The sequence below is a fragment of the Podarcis liolepis genome, assembly GCF_965112155.1.
Source record: "Podarcis liolepis genome assembly, chromosome: 13".
In the NCBI taxonomy this organism is placed as follows: Eukaryota; Metazoa; Chordata; class Lepidosauria; order Squamata; family Lacertidae; genus Podarcis; species Podarcis liolepis.
The window spans coordinates 11132720-11151905 of record NC_139573.1 but is presented as its reverse complement, the minus strand read 5'-3'; the positions used below and the strand labels follow the sequence as shown (position 1 = coordinate 11151905).

At 48.8% G+C, this 19186-nt stretch overlaps 1 protein-coding gene across 3 annotated transcripts in view; it reads left to right on the top strand.

Moving 5' to 3' along the window:
* Window positions 1-17937, top strand: part of LOC310691342 (vigilin-like) — a 68024-nt gene extending 50087 nt beyond the window's left edge. For all 3 annotated transcript variants that reach the window (XM_083471086.1, XM_083471087.1, XM_083471088.1), the window contains exons 14-28: window positions 499-612; window positions 1606-1692; window positions 2432-2563; window positions 3385-3603; window positions 5286-5507; window positions 6120-6338; window positions 7327-7465; window positions 7547-7674; window positions 9501-9605; window positions 12727-12861; window positions 13022-13165; window positions 14210-14389; window positions 14565-14681; window positions 15484-15615; window positions 16106-17937. In XM_083471086.1, the coding sequence (XP_083327212.1) occupies window positions 499-612; window positions 1606-1692; window positions 2432-2563; window positions 3385-3603; window positions 5286-5507; window positions 6120-6338; window positions 7327-7465; window positions 7547-7674; window positions 9501-9605; window positions 12727-12861; window positions 13022-13165; window positions 14210-14389; window positions 14565-14681; window positions 15484-15615; window positions 16106-16198 (2166 nt within the window). In that variant the 3' untranslated portion in view covers window positions 16199-17937. The remainder of the gene's footprint in view (window positions 1-498; window positions 613-1605; window positions 1693-2431; window positions 2564-3384; window positions 3604-5285; window positions 5508-6119; window positions 6339-7326; window positions 7466-7546; window positions 7675-9500; window positions 9606-12726; window positions 12862-13021; window positions 13166-14209; window positions 14390-14564; window positions 14682-15483; window positions 15616-16105) is intronic.
* The last annotated feature ends 1249 nt before the right edge of the window (window positions 17938-19186 follow it).

Below are 19186 nucleotides of genomic sequence, written 5' to 3'. Positions count from 1 at the left end.
ATTTAATAAAAATTATATATATGAAGGAAATACAGTGGAACCTTAGGTTATGGCGGGGATCCGTTCCGGAGGCCCCGCCGCAACCCGAAAATGATGCACATCGAAGCGACGTGTCTGCACATGCGCGAGTGGTGAACCCGGAAGTAACCTGTTCCGGTACTTCCGGGTTTGCTGCAGACGTTCGCCAAGGCGGACGCAGAACGAGGTTTGACTGTAGAGAAGTATGGGCAATACCTGATTGAAAGTCAGAGGATAAGGACTCGGCACTCTTTGTTATAACTCATTGTTGTGCATGGAGAGAGGGAAAGCCGAGTTAAAGATGCAAAGCAACTTGTAGCTGCTGTCATTGCCTTGCCCTGCACAATCTCCAGAGTTGCATAGCAGCTTAGAAGCTCACCTTTTTAACTCTGTCCTCATTTAATCCCTCCCCACGAAAGAAGGGGACTCTAGGTGCCTACCCCTTGACTCTGCGTACTGATAACTGCTCCATCCCTACAGGTTATCATCAACTTCCCAGACCCCTCTCAGAAGAGTGACATCGTGCAGCTACGTGGGCCCAAGAACGAAGTGGAAAAGTGCGCCAAGTATCTCCAGAAAGTCATTGCGGAGCTGGTGAGTTCCACCTGGTTAGGCTTGCAGATGAACAGGGCCGCTGCTTGGCTCCCCCCCCCCCCCTTTGCTCAACATGACTGAATCCCATCGGGGTGAAACCCACCCTTTCCCCCAAGAACTGGGCTATTTGGGACGGGAGGGAGGAGGGGAAAGGTGTCTTTTTCTGCTGTGTTGCTGCTCCGCCAGGTGTGCTTCTTTTGCCCAGGCAGGTGGTCTTGGGAGGTACCACCTCATGTGGTCAGAAAGGGGGGTAGCACAGTGGTGGCCTGAGATGACTGGCAGGCAAAGGAAGCTTGGTTGGATACAAGGAAACTTTTTTATTTTTATTATTTAGTAGTTTATACGCCCTGTTCTTCCTCCAGGTTTGGAGCACAGGGCAGCTTCCGATGCAACACGCAACAGTAATCGTACAAAAAAGACACAATAAAACTGAATAAAACATACCACCATTGTAAAAACAGCCAAACTAGGCCTGAACTCCAGCCAGTGTCTGCATCAGGTTCCAAATATCTGGACAAATAAGTGAAAACATATCTAAATATAGCTAATGTGGAAGGTTGACATATTTCAGTTCAGAGAGTTTTCCATTAAACAGGGCACCACCTCTGAGAAGGCCCTGTCTCATTCCTTATTGGAATAATAATCCATAATTATTTGTATATTCATTAATTCATAAGTATTTCCATATCTTCCGGTCTCATTTCCTATTGCCCGCGATTTCCCGCCCTAATTTAAAAAGAAAAGTCCCTTCCATTTTTGCTTCTTCCATTCTTTCTCCAGGAGAATTGCCCGAAACCTGGTGGCTTTGTCCTTTGAGTTTGCCCTTTGCCCTTGCACCCAGGATCCTTTCTGTCTCAGCTCTATCTCTGCCATCTCAAGATGCTTCTGAAAGTCTCTGTCAATGGTTCCATTCCTCTTCGCCAGTATTGTCTGTCTCACTCCTCCAGACACCATATTTAACTTCATGGATTTTCTTCTTCTTCTTTGCCTTAGGTTGAAAACAGTTTTTCTATTCCAGTCCCTATCTTCAAGCAGTTCCACAAGAACATTATTGGGAAAGGAGGCGCCAACATCAAAAAGGTAAAAGTGTGTGTGGGGGGTTTCCTCCTTCCGATTTCCTCCCCTCCCCCAAGAACTGGGCTTGGGGTGGTAGTGTCTCAGTTTCTGAGGAAGGGTCCAAGCCAGTTAAGAATCGGTGAGTCAGGTCCAGCATGTTGGCCTGACACCTCTGATGTTGTAAAGAACCAATGCAAACCTCTGGAGCTTTGGTCTAAGAGGGGTCCTAACCAACTGCTGCTGCCAGACAGCGGTCTGTTCACCTAGTCACTGCGAGTGGCGCTGTGGTCTAAACCACTGAGCCTCTTGAGTTTACCAATCAGAAGGTTGGCGATTCGAATCCCTGCGACGGGGTGAGCTCCCATTGCCCTGTCCCAGCTCCTGCCAACCTAGCAGTTCGAAAGCACACCAGTGCAAGTAGATAAATAGGTACCACTGTGGCGGGAAGGTCAATGGCGTTTTCGTGCGCTCTAGTTTCCGTCGTGGTGTCCTGTTGTGCCAGAAGCAGTTTAGTCATGCTGGCCACATGACCCGGAAAGCTGTGTGTGGACAAACACCGGCTCCCTCGGCCTGAAACCAAGATGAGCACCGCAGCCCCATAGTCGCCTTTGACTGGACTTAACCGTCCAGGGGTCCTTTACCTTTTACCTCCTCACCTGCCTGCCTCCCTCTTCCAAGCCATTGCCAAGGGCTGCTCCTTGTAGAGTCCCTTACGGTAGCCTAGCCTTGAGGGTCTGGGTTTGATGTTGTCTCTTCACAATAGATTCGAGAGGAAACCAATACCAAGATTGACCTCCCCACAGAAAACAGCAACTCGGAGGTGATCCTGATCACTGGGAAGAAGGCCAACTGCGAGTGCGCCCGGGACCGCATCCTGGCCATCCAGAGGGAGCTGGTGGGTGTGTGAAGCAGTTTCCTCCTGTTAGTCTTTCCAGATCCCAAGGACACAGCTTGGACATGTTCCAGTCTGTAACACAACGGCTGCAGTTGGAAGTCACGCTATCAAACCACAGTTTATTGTGACAGGAGTGAGCCTAGCCTCTCCTCCGGGGTGCATGTTCACTCCTTCATCACTTTGGAGATGAGCTCAGAAGTTCTTGGCTTCTGTTTTAGATTAACCGTGGCTTGGTATGTCATCCAAACCTTAACAGACCAGTTAATCTTAACTCTGGCTTGTTTGGAACCAAGGCAACATCTAACCATGGTTTGATGAAACTGCCTTGTTTCAACAAACCATAGATAGGATTAACTACAGTTTTAGGTCTAGCTGCAATGAATAGAAAATTGGAACCAAAAGCCTCCACATTAAGCACTGGAAGTAAAAGCTTCAATTGTTTTCCTTGCTGTGCCAGTGGAAGTGGGGAGATTCAGTGCCTAGGGGAAGGCTAGATTTGTTCTTTCCACAATAAGCCATGGTTTATGGTGACGACTGTTTGGATTGGGCCAAAGGCAATCTGTAGCATGTTGTATGGGGGGCTGCTCTTGGGACACCCCTGTTTCCAGATATTTTAGTCCCTTCTGCCGTTGGATGCCAGTTCAGCAGTTTCTTGTATCTTAGTTAGTTGTTTGCTCGCCTTGAACCTTACAGGAAAGGCAGGATATTAAAATTTTACGGCAATTGCTTTGGAAGCAAGTGCCAACTTTGGCCTTGGAGACAGGGTTTTGTAGCCCTTGTCTCTCTCTGTTTCTGTCTCTCTCTATCACCTTCCCTCCCAGGCTAACATAAAAGAAGTGGATGTGTCTATACCAGCCAAGCTACATAACTCCCTGATCGGGGCCAAGGGGCGGCTAGTGCGCTCCATCATGGAGGAGTGTGGCGGGGTGCACATCCACTTCCCCTCCGAGGGGTCGGGCAGCGACAAGGTCACCATCCGAGGGCCTGGCGAGGAGGTGGAGAAAGCGAAACGGCAGCTGCTGCAAATCGCGGAGGAGAAGGTACCGAATAAATCAGAGGTTGCCGGTGTTATCAGTGGGGAGAAAACAGCTGTTCTTTGGCGGTCAGGTTGCTACAATAACGGAGAGCATCCTTCACACCTCCCTGTTTTCCTTTGAGCCATGGGCCGCATCCTTGACACACTTTTAAAAGCACAATTATACCACTTTAATCAGTCACGGCTTCCCCCCAAGAAAACAGAATCCTGGGAACTGTAATTTGTTAAAGATGCTTGAGAGCTGTTCGAATAAAATTGGGGAGTTGGGAGTCCAGCCCCCTGGAATGCAGGAATCTCAGCTAGATCCCTGTTCGCCTCACAGAGGTACAGCTCTCAAACCACTCAGAGAAAGGGGAAGATGGGTCTCCTCTAACAAGTCTCAAACTCCCAATTTCCAGGATTTTGAGGGGGAATCCACAACCGTTTAAAGTGGTATAATAGATCTTTAAATAACATGCGAATGTGGCCTTAAAACTCCATATTCCAGCTCCATTTGCTCTCCTAAATTACTAGCCTATGAAGGCATGATTTCAAAGGCACACAACATGGTTTGAAGCGAAGTATGTCCCTCCCGGGTCAGATGTTGGATGGGAGGTCACCCTGCTTACCCCCCCCCCCTTTAATCTGGCTGTGGTTCCTAGATGGAAGGAAGGAAGGACTGGAATTTAAATGTAATAAATCAAAGACATGGAAATAATCCCTAGGAAAACAGCCGGATTTTAAAACTGCGGTCCATCACACAAAGAGCTTGGATCATTCATGGTCGCGCGGTATTTTTTGGCTTGGCAACACAACATCCACACAGAGCAGCTAAAAAAATAATGAGCAACTATCTGTCCTGGCTGCAGTTAGTGGAAATGGATTTTAGGAGTTCTTCTGCGGCTTATCTCGCCTATAATTCCTATGAGACAAAACACACACCCCTCCCCCTTTTCGAAGTGGTTGTGCTTGAGGCTGCTGCAGCGAACATAGTATAATTTTAACTCTGCCCTAGTTTTTGCGTTCCTTCCCACACTTCTAATGTTTTTATTTGTATTGTGACATAGTTGTACACCGCCTTGAGATTCAACATGAGAGGTGGTTTGCCATTTTTATCAATTAGGCTGATCAGTCCCACATTGCCAAGGTTTCCAGCTGACTTAGATCTGCAAACATTCCAAAAAAAATAAACGAATTCAGAATTCATATAAAATGTTAACATGCCCACGCAGACTTTTTGTGCATGGAAATGTTTTTTTAAAATGAATCCCGTATTTTTCGCTCTATAAGACGCACCAGACCACAAGACGCACCTAGTTTTTGGAGGAGGAAAACAAGAAAAAAATATTCTGAATTTCAGAAGCCAGAAGAGCAAGAGGGATTGCTGTGCAGTGAAAGCAGCGATCCTTCTTGCTGTTCTGGCTTCTGGAATAGCTGCGCAGCCTGCATTCGCTCCATAAGACGCACACACATTTCCCCTTACTTTTTAGGAGGGGAAAAGTGAATCTTATAGAGCAAAAAATATGGTAAGTAGCGTACCGATTCCACGAGTTGGATCGGCTGCACAGAAAACTGTCCGGAAAGTGCTTCCCTTGGCAGCGAGTTCTACAGTTTGGTTTAGGAGGCAGGAGTATTTATTTGTGCCACAGAGCAGGGCGCTCCTTGCCAAGCTTTCAGCTGTCCACCCTCTGCCCTCTCCACCTGCAGCAAATCAACAACCACTCGGCAGAGCTGCACGCCAAGCCAGAGTACCACAAATTCCTGATCGGGAGAGGGGGCGCCAACATCCGCAGAGTGAGGGACCGCACCGGTGCCCGCATCATCTTCCCCAGCCCCGACGACAAGGACCAGGAGATCATCGCCATTGTGGGGAAGGAAGATGCGGTGCGGCAAGCCCAGCACGAGCTGGAAAGCCTCATTTGCAACCTGGTATATATTTATATATGAGTGTGGATGCTCGGCTGTTTCATTTGCATCTGGTTTGGATGGTTATATGCATGCCCAGCATACAGCACCCCTAGAATTGGTTTGGGTGAACGGCAGCCTAGCAATTGCTTAGCCACCAGCCGCTAACTAGCTATCGAGTTGGTAGCATTCAGCGGCACAGCGCGGCATAGTGGTTAGTGCTGGACTTGGACCTGGAAGATCAGGGTTCAATCCCCACTGGGCCACGGAGCTTCCGGGGTGAGCCTGGGCCTCCTCTCGGCCTGACCTACCTCTCAGGGTTGTTGTGGGGTTTAAATGAGGAGGGGGAGAACCATGCCCACCACCTTGAGCTTCTTGGAGAAAAATGCAGGATATTGAATCAATAAACGTGAGCAGCAGTACTAGGCTGACTTCCACCCGGAAACCTCCATAAAGCTCATTGCCACCAATCTCCTTGCCAAAGGACTACTAGTTGTCTGGAAAGAGCCCAAACCTTTGGAGAGTGAGATTGTGCAAAGCTGGATAAGGTCCCTTTTCCGCATTGGGGGAGAGACTGTAGCCGTGGAAGGAGAGGCTACAGGGCCCTTCCCCCCACCTCCTCTTCCTGCCCCCCAGGATAACGTCATCGAGGATTCCATGATGGTTGACCCCAAGTACCACCGCCACTTTGTGGCGCGCCGGGGGCACGTGCTGCGGGAGATTGCAGAAGAGTACGGCGGGGTTGCGGTGAGCTTCCCCCGGACGGGCGTCCAGAGCGACCGAGTGATGCTGAAGGGAGCGAAGGACTGTGTGGAAGCTGCCAAGAGACGCATCCTGGAGATCATCAGCGACCTGGTAGGCCTCCGTTTCCGGAGTCTGGGTCAGAAAGGGCGTTTGGAAAGACCAATTCAAAGTGCTGGTTTTGACCTATAAAGCCTTAAACAGCTCAAGGCCGCAATACCTCAAGGACCACCTCTTTCCATATACAGTGGTACCTCAGGTTAAGTACTTAATTCGTTCTGGAGGTCCGTTCTTAACCTGAAACTGTTCTTAACCTGAAGCACCACTTTAGCTAATGGGGCCTCCTGCTGCCGCGGCGCCGCTGGAGCCCAATTTCTGTTCTCATCCTGAAGCAAAGTTCTTAATCTGAAGCACTATTTCTGGGTTAGCGGAATCTGTAACCTGAAGCATATGTAACCTGAGGTACCACTGTAAACCTACCCGGACCTTGTGATCATCTTCCGAGGCCCTCCTTCGTGTGCCTCCTCCTCGAGAGGTCCAGAGGGTGGCAACATGAGAATGGGGCCTTCTCAGCAGTGGCTCCCCATTTGTGGAATGCTCTCTCCAGGGAAGTTCACCTGGCGCCTTCATTATACACCTTTTTAGCCAGGCCTTTGGTTGGTCCGATTTACATCCTATGCCCTTTTAAAATGTGTTTTTTGGGGGGGGGCTATTGGGTGGTTGTTTTAATTTTCATTAGGTATTTTGTGGTTTAATATCTTGATTTGTACCCCCTGTATAGGGCGGTACATAAATTCAATTAATAATAATATTAATAATAACAGCAAAAACAACAACAACCCCCTCTTTCCAACATGTGTCATGTTGTAATTCTCTTTTAAGATGAGAACGATACCTTAAGCTGCAGGTTGGTGGTCTTTGGGGCTAACGTGCCTCTACACCCCATGACCTTGCAGGATTGAAATCCCTTTCCCCCTCTGTTGGCTTCAAAGTCATCACAAGCACGCTTAACCCCGATGCCCCTTCCCCGCAACCTTAACTCGCCTTGCTCGCCCCGTCCACACTTTTTTCTTTTTCTTTTTGCTTCCCATCTCTTCTGCAGGAAGCCCAGGTGGTCCTCGAGTGCGTCATCCCGCAGCGCTTCCACCGGGTCGTCATGGGAGCCAAAGGTTACAAGGTGCAGCAGATCACTCGGGACCACGACGTGCTGATCAAGTTCCCGGAGCGAGATGACAATTCAGGTAGAGGGGATGGCAGGTAGAGGGGAGGGGAGATTCCATGCAGGGAAATATTTTCACCTGGTTTTCTCCCCACCCCTCTAGGTTCAGAAGCACAGTCTCAGGAAAACGGCGACATCAGCCCCGAGCTGGACTCTGCCCCCCGCAAATGTGACATCATCCTTATCTCGGGGCGCAAGGAGAAATGCGAGGCGGCGCGGGCAGCTCTGCTGGTAGGAATCTTCTCTCTCTATCCTGGGCGAGTATAGAAAAGGCCCTCTCCTTGGTCACCCGCCTTCAGACCTTCCTTTTTTTTTAAAAAAAAAACAGATATTTATTAGAAGTTTAAAAATTACAGAAAGAGAAAAAAAAGAAGAAGAAAAAAGAAAGGAAAACAATAAAGAAATTACAATACATTAAAGAAAAAGCATAGAAAACAATACAGCAATACAGCATGAAAACACACAATAACATTAAAACACACATCCAATGTTCCATATCTTTATCTTTCATTTACTTGTTTCATCGACCTCCTCACATCTCCCTTCTCTGTGTTCCCATTTCAAAATCTTATTCAGCAATACTTCACCTTCTCTCAAAACTTATTTTAAATTATACGTTTCAGCTATTATGTCTCCAATTTTTCCCTTTATTATCAAATATTTAAGCTTGACATAATATTATTCAAGTTTCACCTTTGTTCTTATAAACCAATTATTTTCACACTCCCTTCAGCTATGTCACTAATGCCATATTATCTTTATATCCTGCATCATTCTAACCGCCTTCAGATCTTCCTCAGAAGGTGGGGGGAGTACCTGGAGGAGGACCTCTGATGTTGATCTAAGTCCTAAGACAGCTTTCTCCAAGCTGCTGCCCTCCTGATGTTTTGGACTGAAGCTCTTCATCGGTCCTGACCAGAATAGTCAAGGATGATGCATCAGTTTGGGCAATGCTGAGAATACAGAGGCCCAGGCAGGTTCATGGCAGGGGAGGAATTTGGTCAAGCCCTGAACTGAGTATACAGTTGCAGGAAAGAGGCAAAATATTGGGGACCTTATTGTTCTTTGGATGCCCAGTAAGGGCAACCTGTCCATAGGGAGTGTTTTGATTTGGACTCTTTTGCTCGGTTGTGCTACCTTCGGCACCGTGAGAGTGTAAGCAGAGCCTTGCTGGGGTCAGGCCCGCATCCCACTTAGTCCAGCCTCCTGTTCTCAAAGCGGCCGACCTGTTGCCTCTGGGAAGACTGCAAGCTGGGTGCGATTCCCAGCATCCGGAGATGGCATGATCCCTTGTGCTTTTCGCCATTTGGGTTCCCGCCTTCCACAGCTCTTAGGGAGCAAGATCACAAGGTGTGTTTCCTACCTAATACTGTTAGAATTCCTGCTCCATGATTGCAGTCATGGGATTGTTGTCTTTCACATGACGTTATGTTTTGACTCCACAGAGTGGGAAGTGATGGAGACAGGATGTTTGTGTTACTGTGTTCCGTGAAGTGGGACTATTGTCCTTTGTTCTTTTTCTCTCTGCTGTCTGATGCTAGAGAGAGAGGGAGTCATGTTGCAGTGCTCCGTGTGTGTTTATATGTAAATAAAGTAGATTAGCCAAAATGCTGAGTTGCTGAGGTCTGTCACGCATGATGCACAAACTCTGCGGATCCCTAAGTGTGCCGATGTCTGTTGGCATCAGTCGCTGTGATGTTCAGGCTGAAGAAAGCTTTTGAAGCTCCCGAACGATTGACCAGGAGGGAGAGAACATGCCAGTGGGGCATGTGTCTCTGCCAGGGTCCTACTTGATGTAGGCCAAGCTCCTGACAAATACATGGGTAGGGTAGGTGCAAAAGTGCCATAGAGATGAGGCGGGGCCTGATCCAGGGTTGTGTTTCTCCAGCCTTGCTCAGTTGGTTTTTCACTTCTGTGAACTGCCCTGAGACCTCCGGGTATAGGGCGGTATATAAATAAAATAAATAAATAAAATAAAAAGGAGCCTCTATAGACATGGAGCACCAAAACAACTCTGAAGCTCACTGCAGAAATCCTTACTCTTCTTAACCTTCCAGGCTCTGGTTCCCATCACAGTGGACGTGGAGGTCCCCTTTGACCTCCATCGCTACATCATTGGGCAGAAGGGAGCCGGCATTCGCAAGATGATGGAGGAGTACGAGGTAGGAACACGTGGTCCTCCTTCCAGCCCTGCTTGCGGCCTCAGCATTGCCTTTGGCGTACTCAATGTTTTTTTCCTGGATTACGAACGTGATCCGTGCCGGAGGCACGTTCACAACCCTCAGTGCCACATCTGTGTATGCGCAGGTTGCGATTTGGCGCATGTGCAAAGCACGACTTAGCGCTTCGGCGCAAGCGCCGAAACCTGTTCCAGTACTTCCGGGTTTCGGCGCATCTGTAATCCGAAAACGCGCAACCTGAAGCGTCTGTAACCCGAGGTATGACTGTATATTTATTTTTGCTGATTTGAACGATAACATGGTGATTTCCTTGAGTCAAAATGAGAGTACCCCTAAACATTTTTTTAAAGAAAAAAAGCGCTGGGCATACCTTTTCCTTTAAATGCTGTGTGTGTGTGTTCTGGGTTCGCTGTCGATGGTATAGGAAGCTTCAGCGGTCTGCAACCAGATTGGCCAGGGGGCCAAATCATAGACTCACAGAATCATAAAGTGGGAAGGGATGCCAAGGGTCATCCAGTCCCAACGGCCTGCAATACAGGAATATCAACTAAAGCAATCCATTGCAGGTAGCCACCCAACCTCTGCTTAAAAACCTCCAAGGAAGGAGGGTCCACCAGCTCCTGAGGGAGCCCATTCCGCTGTCAGACAGCTCTTACTGTCAGAAAGTTGTAACTTGAAGCCCTACCCCCTGGAGAAAACAAGCCTGCTCTGCGTTTCACGTGGCAGCCCTGGGCTTCCTTGTGACAGATCAGGTTCCTGTGATAGCAGCACATCTACGTTAACCCTGCCACAGCTAAGGAAGTATGAGAATAGGAGGGGAAGGGGTGAAGACACAAGCGCACTGCAAAATGTGTGTTTGTGTCTGTCGTCAGCAACGCTGTCCTGTTGCTTTCAGAGAGGGCACTGCCCACAAGGGGGCACTGCAAACAAATGTCGTACAGTGGTACATCTGGATGCGAATGGGATCCGTTCCGAAGCCCCGTTCGCATCCAGAGCAGAACGCAACCCGTGTCTGTGCGGGTCGCGATTTGCCGCTTCTGGGCACGCGCGCGACATCATTTTGAGCATCTGCGCACGCGTGAGCGGCGAAACCTGGAAGTAATGTGTTCCATTAATTTCCGGTCGTCGCGGAGCGCAACCCGAAAACGCTCAACTTGAAGCAACTTTAACCCAAGGTATGACTGTATGTAGAAAGCCCTTTTGGGGAAAATTTTGGTTGGGCCCAATTCACAGCAAGCGGCTTTTCCAAGGTACATAGTTTGCTGAGCACTTATTTAAAGAGGACTGGTGGGTGATTTAAGAGCTTTTTTTAAAAAAAAAATAGTTGGCTCATTAATCATCTGTAATTTACCAAGTTACCCAACACTAGAAAGTTAAACCTAGGTACCTCTTTTTTGGGGAGACCCTTTTGTTTGGCCAGCATTGAACCAGGACTGAGCCTTTAGTGTGGCAGACCCTGCCTTGAGGCACAGTGTGGTGTAGTGGTTAAGAGCGGTAGTCTCGTAATCTGGGGAACCGGGTTCGCTTCCCCGCTCCTCCACATGCAGCTACTGTGCGTGGCCTCGGGCCAGTCACACTTCTTCGAAGTCTCCCAGCCCCACTCACCTCACAGAGTGTTTGTTGTGGTGGAGGAAGGGAAAGGAGAAGGTTAGCCGCTTTGAGACTCCTGAAGGGGAGTGAAAGGCGGGATATCAAATCCAAATTCCTCCTCCTCCTCTTCTTCTTCTTTGCCAAAGAGACATCTGGCAGGGCTCCTCTCTGCCTCCATTAGGGCACCTTTTCAAAGCTGCTGTCCAGACAGACCTTTGGGACGTGGACTTTTAAAAAAAACAAAACCAAGCTGTTCATGGTGGTGGTCTTATGTTGTTGTTTTTGGAATTTCTCTTCCATCTTGCTGCATTTTCTATGCAGTGTAAATGATATTTAAAAGAATAAAACTTAATGGGCAGTTAAGCTAGATCAGGAAACTAGAACTGTGTGTTTGTAAAGGCTTTTTGTTCTGAAGATTATGCTACTTAATTATAGGTGTGTTTAGCTGCCTGTTTTAGTCTGGGTGGATTCCAAGGCATGCATATATTTTTATATAATTCACTCATGTTTGGTGTACCGTATTTTTCGCCCTATAGGATGCACTTTTTCCCCTCCAAAAATGAAGGGGAAATCTGGGTGCATCCTATGGGGCGAATGCAGGCTTTTGCTGAAGCTTGGAGAGCGAGAAGGGTCAGTGCGCACCGACCCCTCTAGCTCTCCAGGCTTCAGGAACACATCCGCAGCCTAGGCAGCCCTGCGGGAGGTCCCGCAGGGATGTCTAGGCTGCAGATAGCAGCCTGCCGCCCAGCGCCCTGAAGCAGAGCACCCCCCGCGCCCGGCAGACATCCACAGCGTGGGGAGCCTTGCAGGAGTTCCCCGCAAAGCTCCCCACGCTGCGGATAGCAGCCTGCTGCCCAGCGCGAGGGGCGCCCTGATGCAGAGCGCCCCTCGTGCCGGGCAGACATGGGCCAGCCCCACAAGCTCGGGGGACAGCAGGGAGGCGCAGCGCCGCCATCCCGCTGTTCCTCGACCTGGTTCGGTTTCCCCGATCTGCTTTTGGGGGGGAAATAAAGGGAATTTTTTTTCCGTTCATTTCCCCCCCCAAAAAACTAGGTGCGTCCTATGGGACGGAGCGTCCTATGGGACGAAAAATACGGTAATTGTACTTGAGAAAAGATGTGAAGGGAGAGGCCTGCTGCTTTCTCCAGTGGCAGCAGCAGAAAGTAGTTTGTAGGAAAGGACTCTGTGGAGCACCTGAGGGAGGGACTTTCATAACCACTCTGAGAACAGGCCTTTGCAAAGGATCCTGGGAACATTGCATCTAACTTGGAACACTTCGAAAGCCTAATGGGAGCCTTTGAGCTGCGCCGTTCGTCCCAGAGCAGGGAACATTATATTTGCATATTAGCAATTGATTTAAATGTTCTGTATACACAGTTGTTTGGGCTGGGTTATAAATTTATCTGAAGGGAAAGGTAGGAAATGACGCTAGGCCGTAGGTCCCCTGCCCTGACAGGTTTGCAGCCTGCACCGCCTTTCTTTTAAAGACCGTGACGCTTCTCCTTTTCCTCAGGTGAACATCTCGGTGCCCCAGCCTGAGCAGCAGTCGGACGTCATCAAGATCACAGGCTTGGTCCCCAATGTGGAGCGGGCCAGGGCCGGCCTCCTGGAGAGGGTCAGGGAGCTGCAGGCAGAGCAGGAAGACCGGGTAACTGCCAGAGCCCAGCACCTCAAGACATAAACACGCCCAGCCCACTGGCTTCCCAGCTGCACCGCTTCCACCCGCCAGAGCTCTGCGTGGAGTACTGAGGGATGGGTTCCTGAGGGCAACCAGTAACTCCCGGCTTCCCTCTCCCTCTCCTCCCCAGGCGCTGCGTGGCTTCAAGCTGACGGTGAGCGTGGAACCTAAATACCACCCAAAGATCATTGGCAAAAAAGGGGCGGTCATTTCCCAGATCCGGAAGGACCATGACGTCACCATCCAGTTCCCGGATAAGGGGGATGAGAATCAGGTGAGTCTCCTTTTTTTTGTTTTGTGTCGCTGGCGCCCTCTACCCAGGGGGATTATGGGACCCAGAGAGTGGCTCCATAATGCTCCACCACGTTCATAAAACTTGTGTATGCTCGCTTATAAGTAGAGCTGCGATTTGTTTTGGTTTTTTTATTATTTTATTTCTATTTATTAATTTACCGTATTTTTTGCACCATAACACTCACTTTTTTCCTCCTAGAAAGTAAGGGGAAATGTCTGTGCGTGTTATGGAGGGAATGCCTACGGGTGGCATGCCTACGGATTTTCCTCCTCTAAAAACTATGTGCGTGTTATGGTCGGGTGCGTGTTATAGAGCGAAAAATACGGTATTTACCGCCCTATACCCGTAGGTCTCGGGGTAGTTCACAACCTACAATCACAATATGAAAACCACAAATACATAATAAAAATGAATACAAAGGCAACACAATAAGCCCTCCTTCCACAATTCATTTAAAAGGAACATTTTGAAAAGCTTAACGTTTTGTATGTCCTTTAACCTTTATGATACAGTGGTACCTCAGTTTTCGAATGTAATCCATTCTGGAAGACTGTTCGACTTCCGAAACGTTCAACAACTGAGGCACCAGGGACGGTCAACAAAGTCTGTGGAGAAAATTGAAAAACATGTAGCAGAAGCCATTCGACTTTTGAGTCGCATTTGAAAACGGAAGCAATTACTTCCGGGTTTTCGGCATTCAAAAAACGAAATGTTTGGCTTCCGAGATTCTAGAAAACAGAGGTACCACTGTATGATATATTTTTATCTTTCTCTTTTCAAATGTAAGTTGCTTGGAGACCTCCAGAAGTAACAAGCGAGCAAGAAGTTTGATAAATAATAGCCTCACTTAGAATCAGATTTCCATGTCCCTAACTTTGCATAAAACCTATTTGGTCAAAGTGATGCCCATTTGTGGGGTTCCCTCCCGCCCCCCTCAATCTGTAGTGGTGAGGGAATGAAGCTTCTCTAAAAGTCCCGCCGTCTTTTTGTCTCGGTCTTTCTCCTTCCCCCGCCCGGGTCCAGGACCTCATCACGATCACCGGCTACGAGAAGAACGCCGAGGGGGCCCGGGACGCCATCTTGAAAATTGTGGCCGACCTCGAGGAGATGGTCAGCGAAGATGTCCGCTTGGATCACCGGGTTCACGCCCGTATCATTGGCGGGAGGGGCAAAGCCATCCGCAAGCTTATGGAGGAGTTTCGGGTAAGGGTTGCCAGTGGCTGTTCTGTGTTTGAGGGGCAGAAGTTGCCTGACCCTTCTGCAGTCTGCCCCACCAACAATGGTGGGCAAGCAAAATCGTGACGGCCAGGCTCTCACTCGTCCAATCGATGCTCTTTGGACTGTGCAACTTGTGACCTTGTTCTTCTCGCCCCGGCAGGTCGACATCCGCTTTCCTCAGCCGGGTTCCAGTGACCCTGACAGAGTCACGGTCACAGGGCTGCCGGAAAACGTGGACGACGCTATAGACCACATGCTCAACTTGGAAGAGGAATATGTGAGGAGGGGAGATATGGCTGGGAGGGATGCTCAAGCAGCTTGATGGATGGGGGAGCTTCCTTCTAGCCAGATTCGTGCCATGTCACGGGTGTGGGCCAAATTAGACTGGTGGCCAGGGCTGCCCACCTGTCAGGTCACCTTGATGTCATGATGATGTCAGGTGGTTGGCAGAGCTGGTGTTGCTTAATCAGAAAATAATCACTGTTTTATTAATGATTGGAAACCTCTTATGGGCTTTCTGCGCAAGTGAACTTGTGGTATCAGGGTATGAAGACTTTGGGGGACAGAGCTGAAGGTTGGTTTATGGAAAGTAAGAGAGTTGAATGTTACTAGGAAGTAAGAATTTTATGCAAGTTTTTAAAGCTGATAGATGGAGAATCAGGAGTTTTTTTCTTTCCTTTTTCCTTTTCTTTATTTCCTTTTAATTTTTCTGTTTAAGAAATGCTTGATATTTGATGTTTCCATACTGTTCTTTGTGTTCTCAAGCTTTAATAAAAATTCAAGGAAAATAATGATAAATAAAACAATGATGTCAGGGGACTGGGCGCTTTGAAGTCCCAGCAGGACTTGCAAAAAAAGAGAGCTTTGCAAGGTGCTTTGAAGTGCCTGACGCTTTGCCTTGCTTGTGCAAAATTGGCACAAGTAGTGTGTGGGTTTGGTTGGTGGTTTGAGGGGGTGAGGGCAGCTACTGCTCCTTATTCCAGTTTTTTAAAATCTGTCTTGCATCCGGAGAGGCCCTCGAGTTGACCACAAGACTCCGCTAGCACCCTCCAATTTTAACGGGAGGCTTCTCCTTACAGATGATGGACGTGGTGGAGACCGAAGCCATGGCTGCGTATATGAAGCCTCCGTCCCGCTTGGAAGAGGAGCCTCGGGGTCCGGCCAAGGGCTTTGTGGTGCGCGATGCCCCCTGGAACGCGTCTGGGAACAAGGTATGTCTTGGGTCCGTCATCGCCACAGAGTCTGCCTTAGAAGCTGCCCGCTTTGGCCAATATTAAGAAGCACTGCATGTGAAGAAGGGGCTAAGAAAACCTCAAGACCCATGAGGGCTAGTGCCTTGGGGTCCTTTTAAAAGCGGAACCAGCTTGCTCAAAGAGCCAGTGTGGTGTAGTGGTTAAGAGCTGTAGTCTCGTAATCTGGGGAACCGGGTTCGCGTCTCCGCTCCTCCATATGCAGCTGCTGGGTGACCTTGGGCCAGTCACACTTCTTCGAAGTCTCTCAGCCCCACTCACCTCACAGTGTTTGTTGTGGGGGAGGAAGGGAAAGGAGAATGTGAGCCGCTTTGAGACTCCTGAAGGGGAGTGAAAGGCAGGATATCAAATCCAAACTCTTCTTTTTCTTCTTCTTCAAAAGGCAGAGGGTCTTTGTGGCATGCGCTACCCATTTAGAACAGGAATACATCTCCCCCCTCTCCCCTTTCAGGCCCCAGATGTGAGCAGCGCCGAAGAGTTTCCCGTCTTCGGCACCGGCGTGGTCCCCAAGCAGACGTCCGTCTGGGGCCCCAAGAAGTTCTGAGGCGGTGACGACGCACTGCCAGCCAAGCACGGCTCCCGCCTTCCTTCGGCATCGTGGCGGCTTTCTCGCGCCATCAACTCCTCTTGCTGTCGGGATGTGGCAGATTCTTCCTCCTCCTCCTCCTCCGCCTGCACTCTCTCTTTCCATGACTCTGTGCAATCCATTAACCAATCAAAAGCCATAGCCAGCCCCCTTTCCACTTCCCTGCCGCCCCCCTTTTCCTTCTCCTCCTCGAGCCAAAGCAGGCCAGGTTGTAAGCACACAAGAGGAAACGAGCCTCATGTGACTAACTCGTTTCTCTCTCTCTCTCTCTCTCTCTCTCTCTCTCTCTCTCTCTCTCCCCCCCCCTCTCTCTCCCTCTCTCTCTCTCCATGCCAAATTTCAGGGCATTAGTCTCTCCTGGCCAAATTTGGCTGTAACACCCCTACTTACCCCTCCCGGCTGAAAAAGGAGGAGGCAAGGACCCCCTTTCTTCCCTGTCTCTGACTCTGTCCTCCCAGGTGTAGGATTCTCGTACTGTCCACACACACCTGAACCAAGGGGAAGGGCCGAATGTTTTAGGGGGACTCAAAGGACAGGCAGATCTCTTGTACTGCCACCCCTAACTTGATCGCATCCCCCTTCCCCCTAGCCAGCCAGCCTGCCTGTTAATCGCTTCTCCTCCAAGCTTGCAAATAGCCCCTCTCCCGGGCGACAAACCATTAAGATTTGAGCTGCACCGTAGAGACAGGTTTTCGGGAATCTGTGCATGTGGACCTCTGGAAGGAGACTTCCGGCTCCTGTGACCAGAAGGAGCTCTTCAGAAGCAGGGAGCACTTAGAAACTTTGGCCCTCGGCAGTCTTTTGTCTCCTCTCCCACCCCCACTTTCCCCACCCAGTCTTTCTCATCCCATGGCACAGTGTAGACTAGCCTTGCCAACCTGGCTCCCTCCTGATGTTCTGGACAGCAGCTCTGACCCAGGTGGGAGCTGCTGGCTGAAACATCGGGGGAAAGGAGCCCCAGCCAAGGTTGGCAAAAGCCGGTGTCGAGTCTGTTACGACTTGCTGCTTTTCTTCTCTTTCCATTTTCAACCTCCCTTTCTCTGTCACGCTTTTTCCTCTTTCCCCTCCCTCGTCTCTTCCTCAAGATGCACTTGCTTTGAAACATTAGGGGGAAAATATGCAACATTGAACAAAAGAGAAAGTTTAAGAGCCAAGCTCTTTCTCTTCTCTTCTCTTTTCTTTCTCTCTCTCTCTCTCTATCTCTCTCTCTCTCTCTCTCTCTCATTCAGTTTCTAGTCCACATCCAATTTCTCCAGATTTTTAAACTGTGACTTCTGGACTGTGTGTGTCTGCGTGAGTGATTGTGTGTGTGTGTGGTGGAGATGCGAGTGAGCTTAGTGGCTCCACCGACCCAACTAACCCCCGTCCCCTCTTTTTTTCTTTTCTTTTTTTGCTGTGTCAACATGACAAGGCAAAAAAAAAGAAAAGCTATAGTGGAGCAACGTAACCAAGTTTTTGTTTTGTTTCTTTTTGAAGGCAGGGTTTCTGGGGAGAAATAAAGAGAATTTAACAAAAATAAAAATGGCAGAGAACACTATCGGCCTTAAAAGAAAAGAAAAAAAAAACAAAAGAGAGTAAAAGGGGGTGGGGAAAGGAACTTAATGTTTAAGGAAATATGCAAACTCTGTAGGTCACATGATGGTGACTGTGGACTTTTCTAATTCCAAATAAAAATGGAGCGAAAAACTGAGCGGCAATTTCGGCGTGAGAAAGTTATGTGTTTGGCGGCCCCGGGGAGGATGCAGGTTCCAAAGGATGGGCAAAAGGAACATCTGGGTGAATTTTTACAGGAGGCCGAGAACTCAAACCAATTGCAGGAAACTTCTGTTCCCTTTCTGTTCGGTGTCGCTGGCGGAAGAGGAGAGAACACTGGAGGCTGAGAACTTGGGGCTAGGAGATGAGCCCTAACTTGGTAATTTGCTTTTCCCTTGGTACGGACTGGTCTTTTCCAAACCACCATGTGAGCTTCACAACCCTTTGACAGCAAATCCACAAAGCCCTAGCCCATAACAAACTTGCAAAAGCCCACACCTTTAACCTAGGTGAGATCATCACATAGAATCATAGAATCATAGAGTTGGAAGAGACCACAAGGGCCATCGAGTCCAACCCCCTGCCAAGCAGGAAACACCATCAGAGCACTCCTGACATATGGTTGTCAAGCCTCTGCTAAAGACCTCCAAAGAAGGAGACTCCACCACACTCCTTGGCAGCAAATTCCACTGTCAAACAGCTCTTACTGTCAGGAAGTTCTTCTTAATGTTTAGGTGGAATCTTCTTTCTTGTAGTTTGGATCCATTGCTCCGTGTCCGCTTCTCTGGAGCAGCAGAAAACAACCTTTCTCCCTCCTCTATGTGACATCCTTTTATATATGTCACATAGACATCTCACTGGCTTTTCACATCTCACTGGTTTTTCAGTTTTCCATCATTTTGAGATTGGGGAGGGAGGTATCTGCACTGCACTTCGTTTCCTAAGTCAGGTGTGTATGGGAACCATGTCGGCCTGCGGAACTGAGACAAGGCAGAGGTCAACAAGAGCCTTATGCAATAGCTACCCTGCTTAACTTCTCCCCAGATCTACTGTTTTAGAAATACAAGCCATCCCTGGTGAAGAAATACCTTTTCAGCTTATTGCTGACCTTTCAGTTCAACTTCGAATTGTCTCTCCCAAGCGGTCTTTGTTGGGCTACAGAACCATTGCAAGCATTCTACATGCATCCATATAATATATAGGTTGCAATTACAGGATCAGTAAATACTGGAGCCTTTCAGATCCATAATTGTTGTTTTTTCTTCTCCAAATAATTACTATGAAATTGGAGACCTCCCTCCCACTGCTACCACCACCACCACCAGTTATTTGGATCTGTGTGTTTACAGTCGTAAAGGACCTCCGCTGTGCAACTCGGAATGCAGCAAGTAACACGATACCATGAATTGAGAT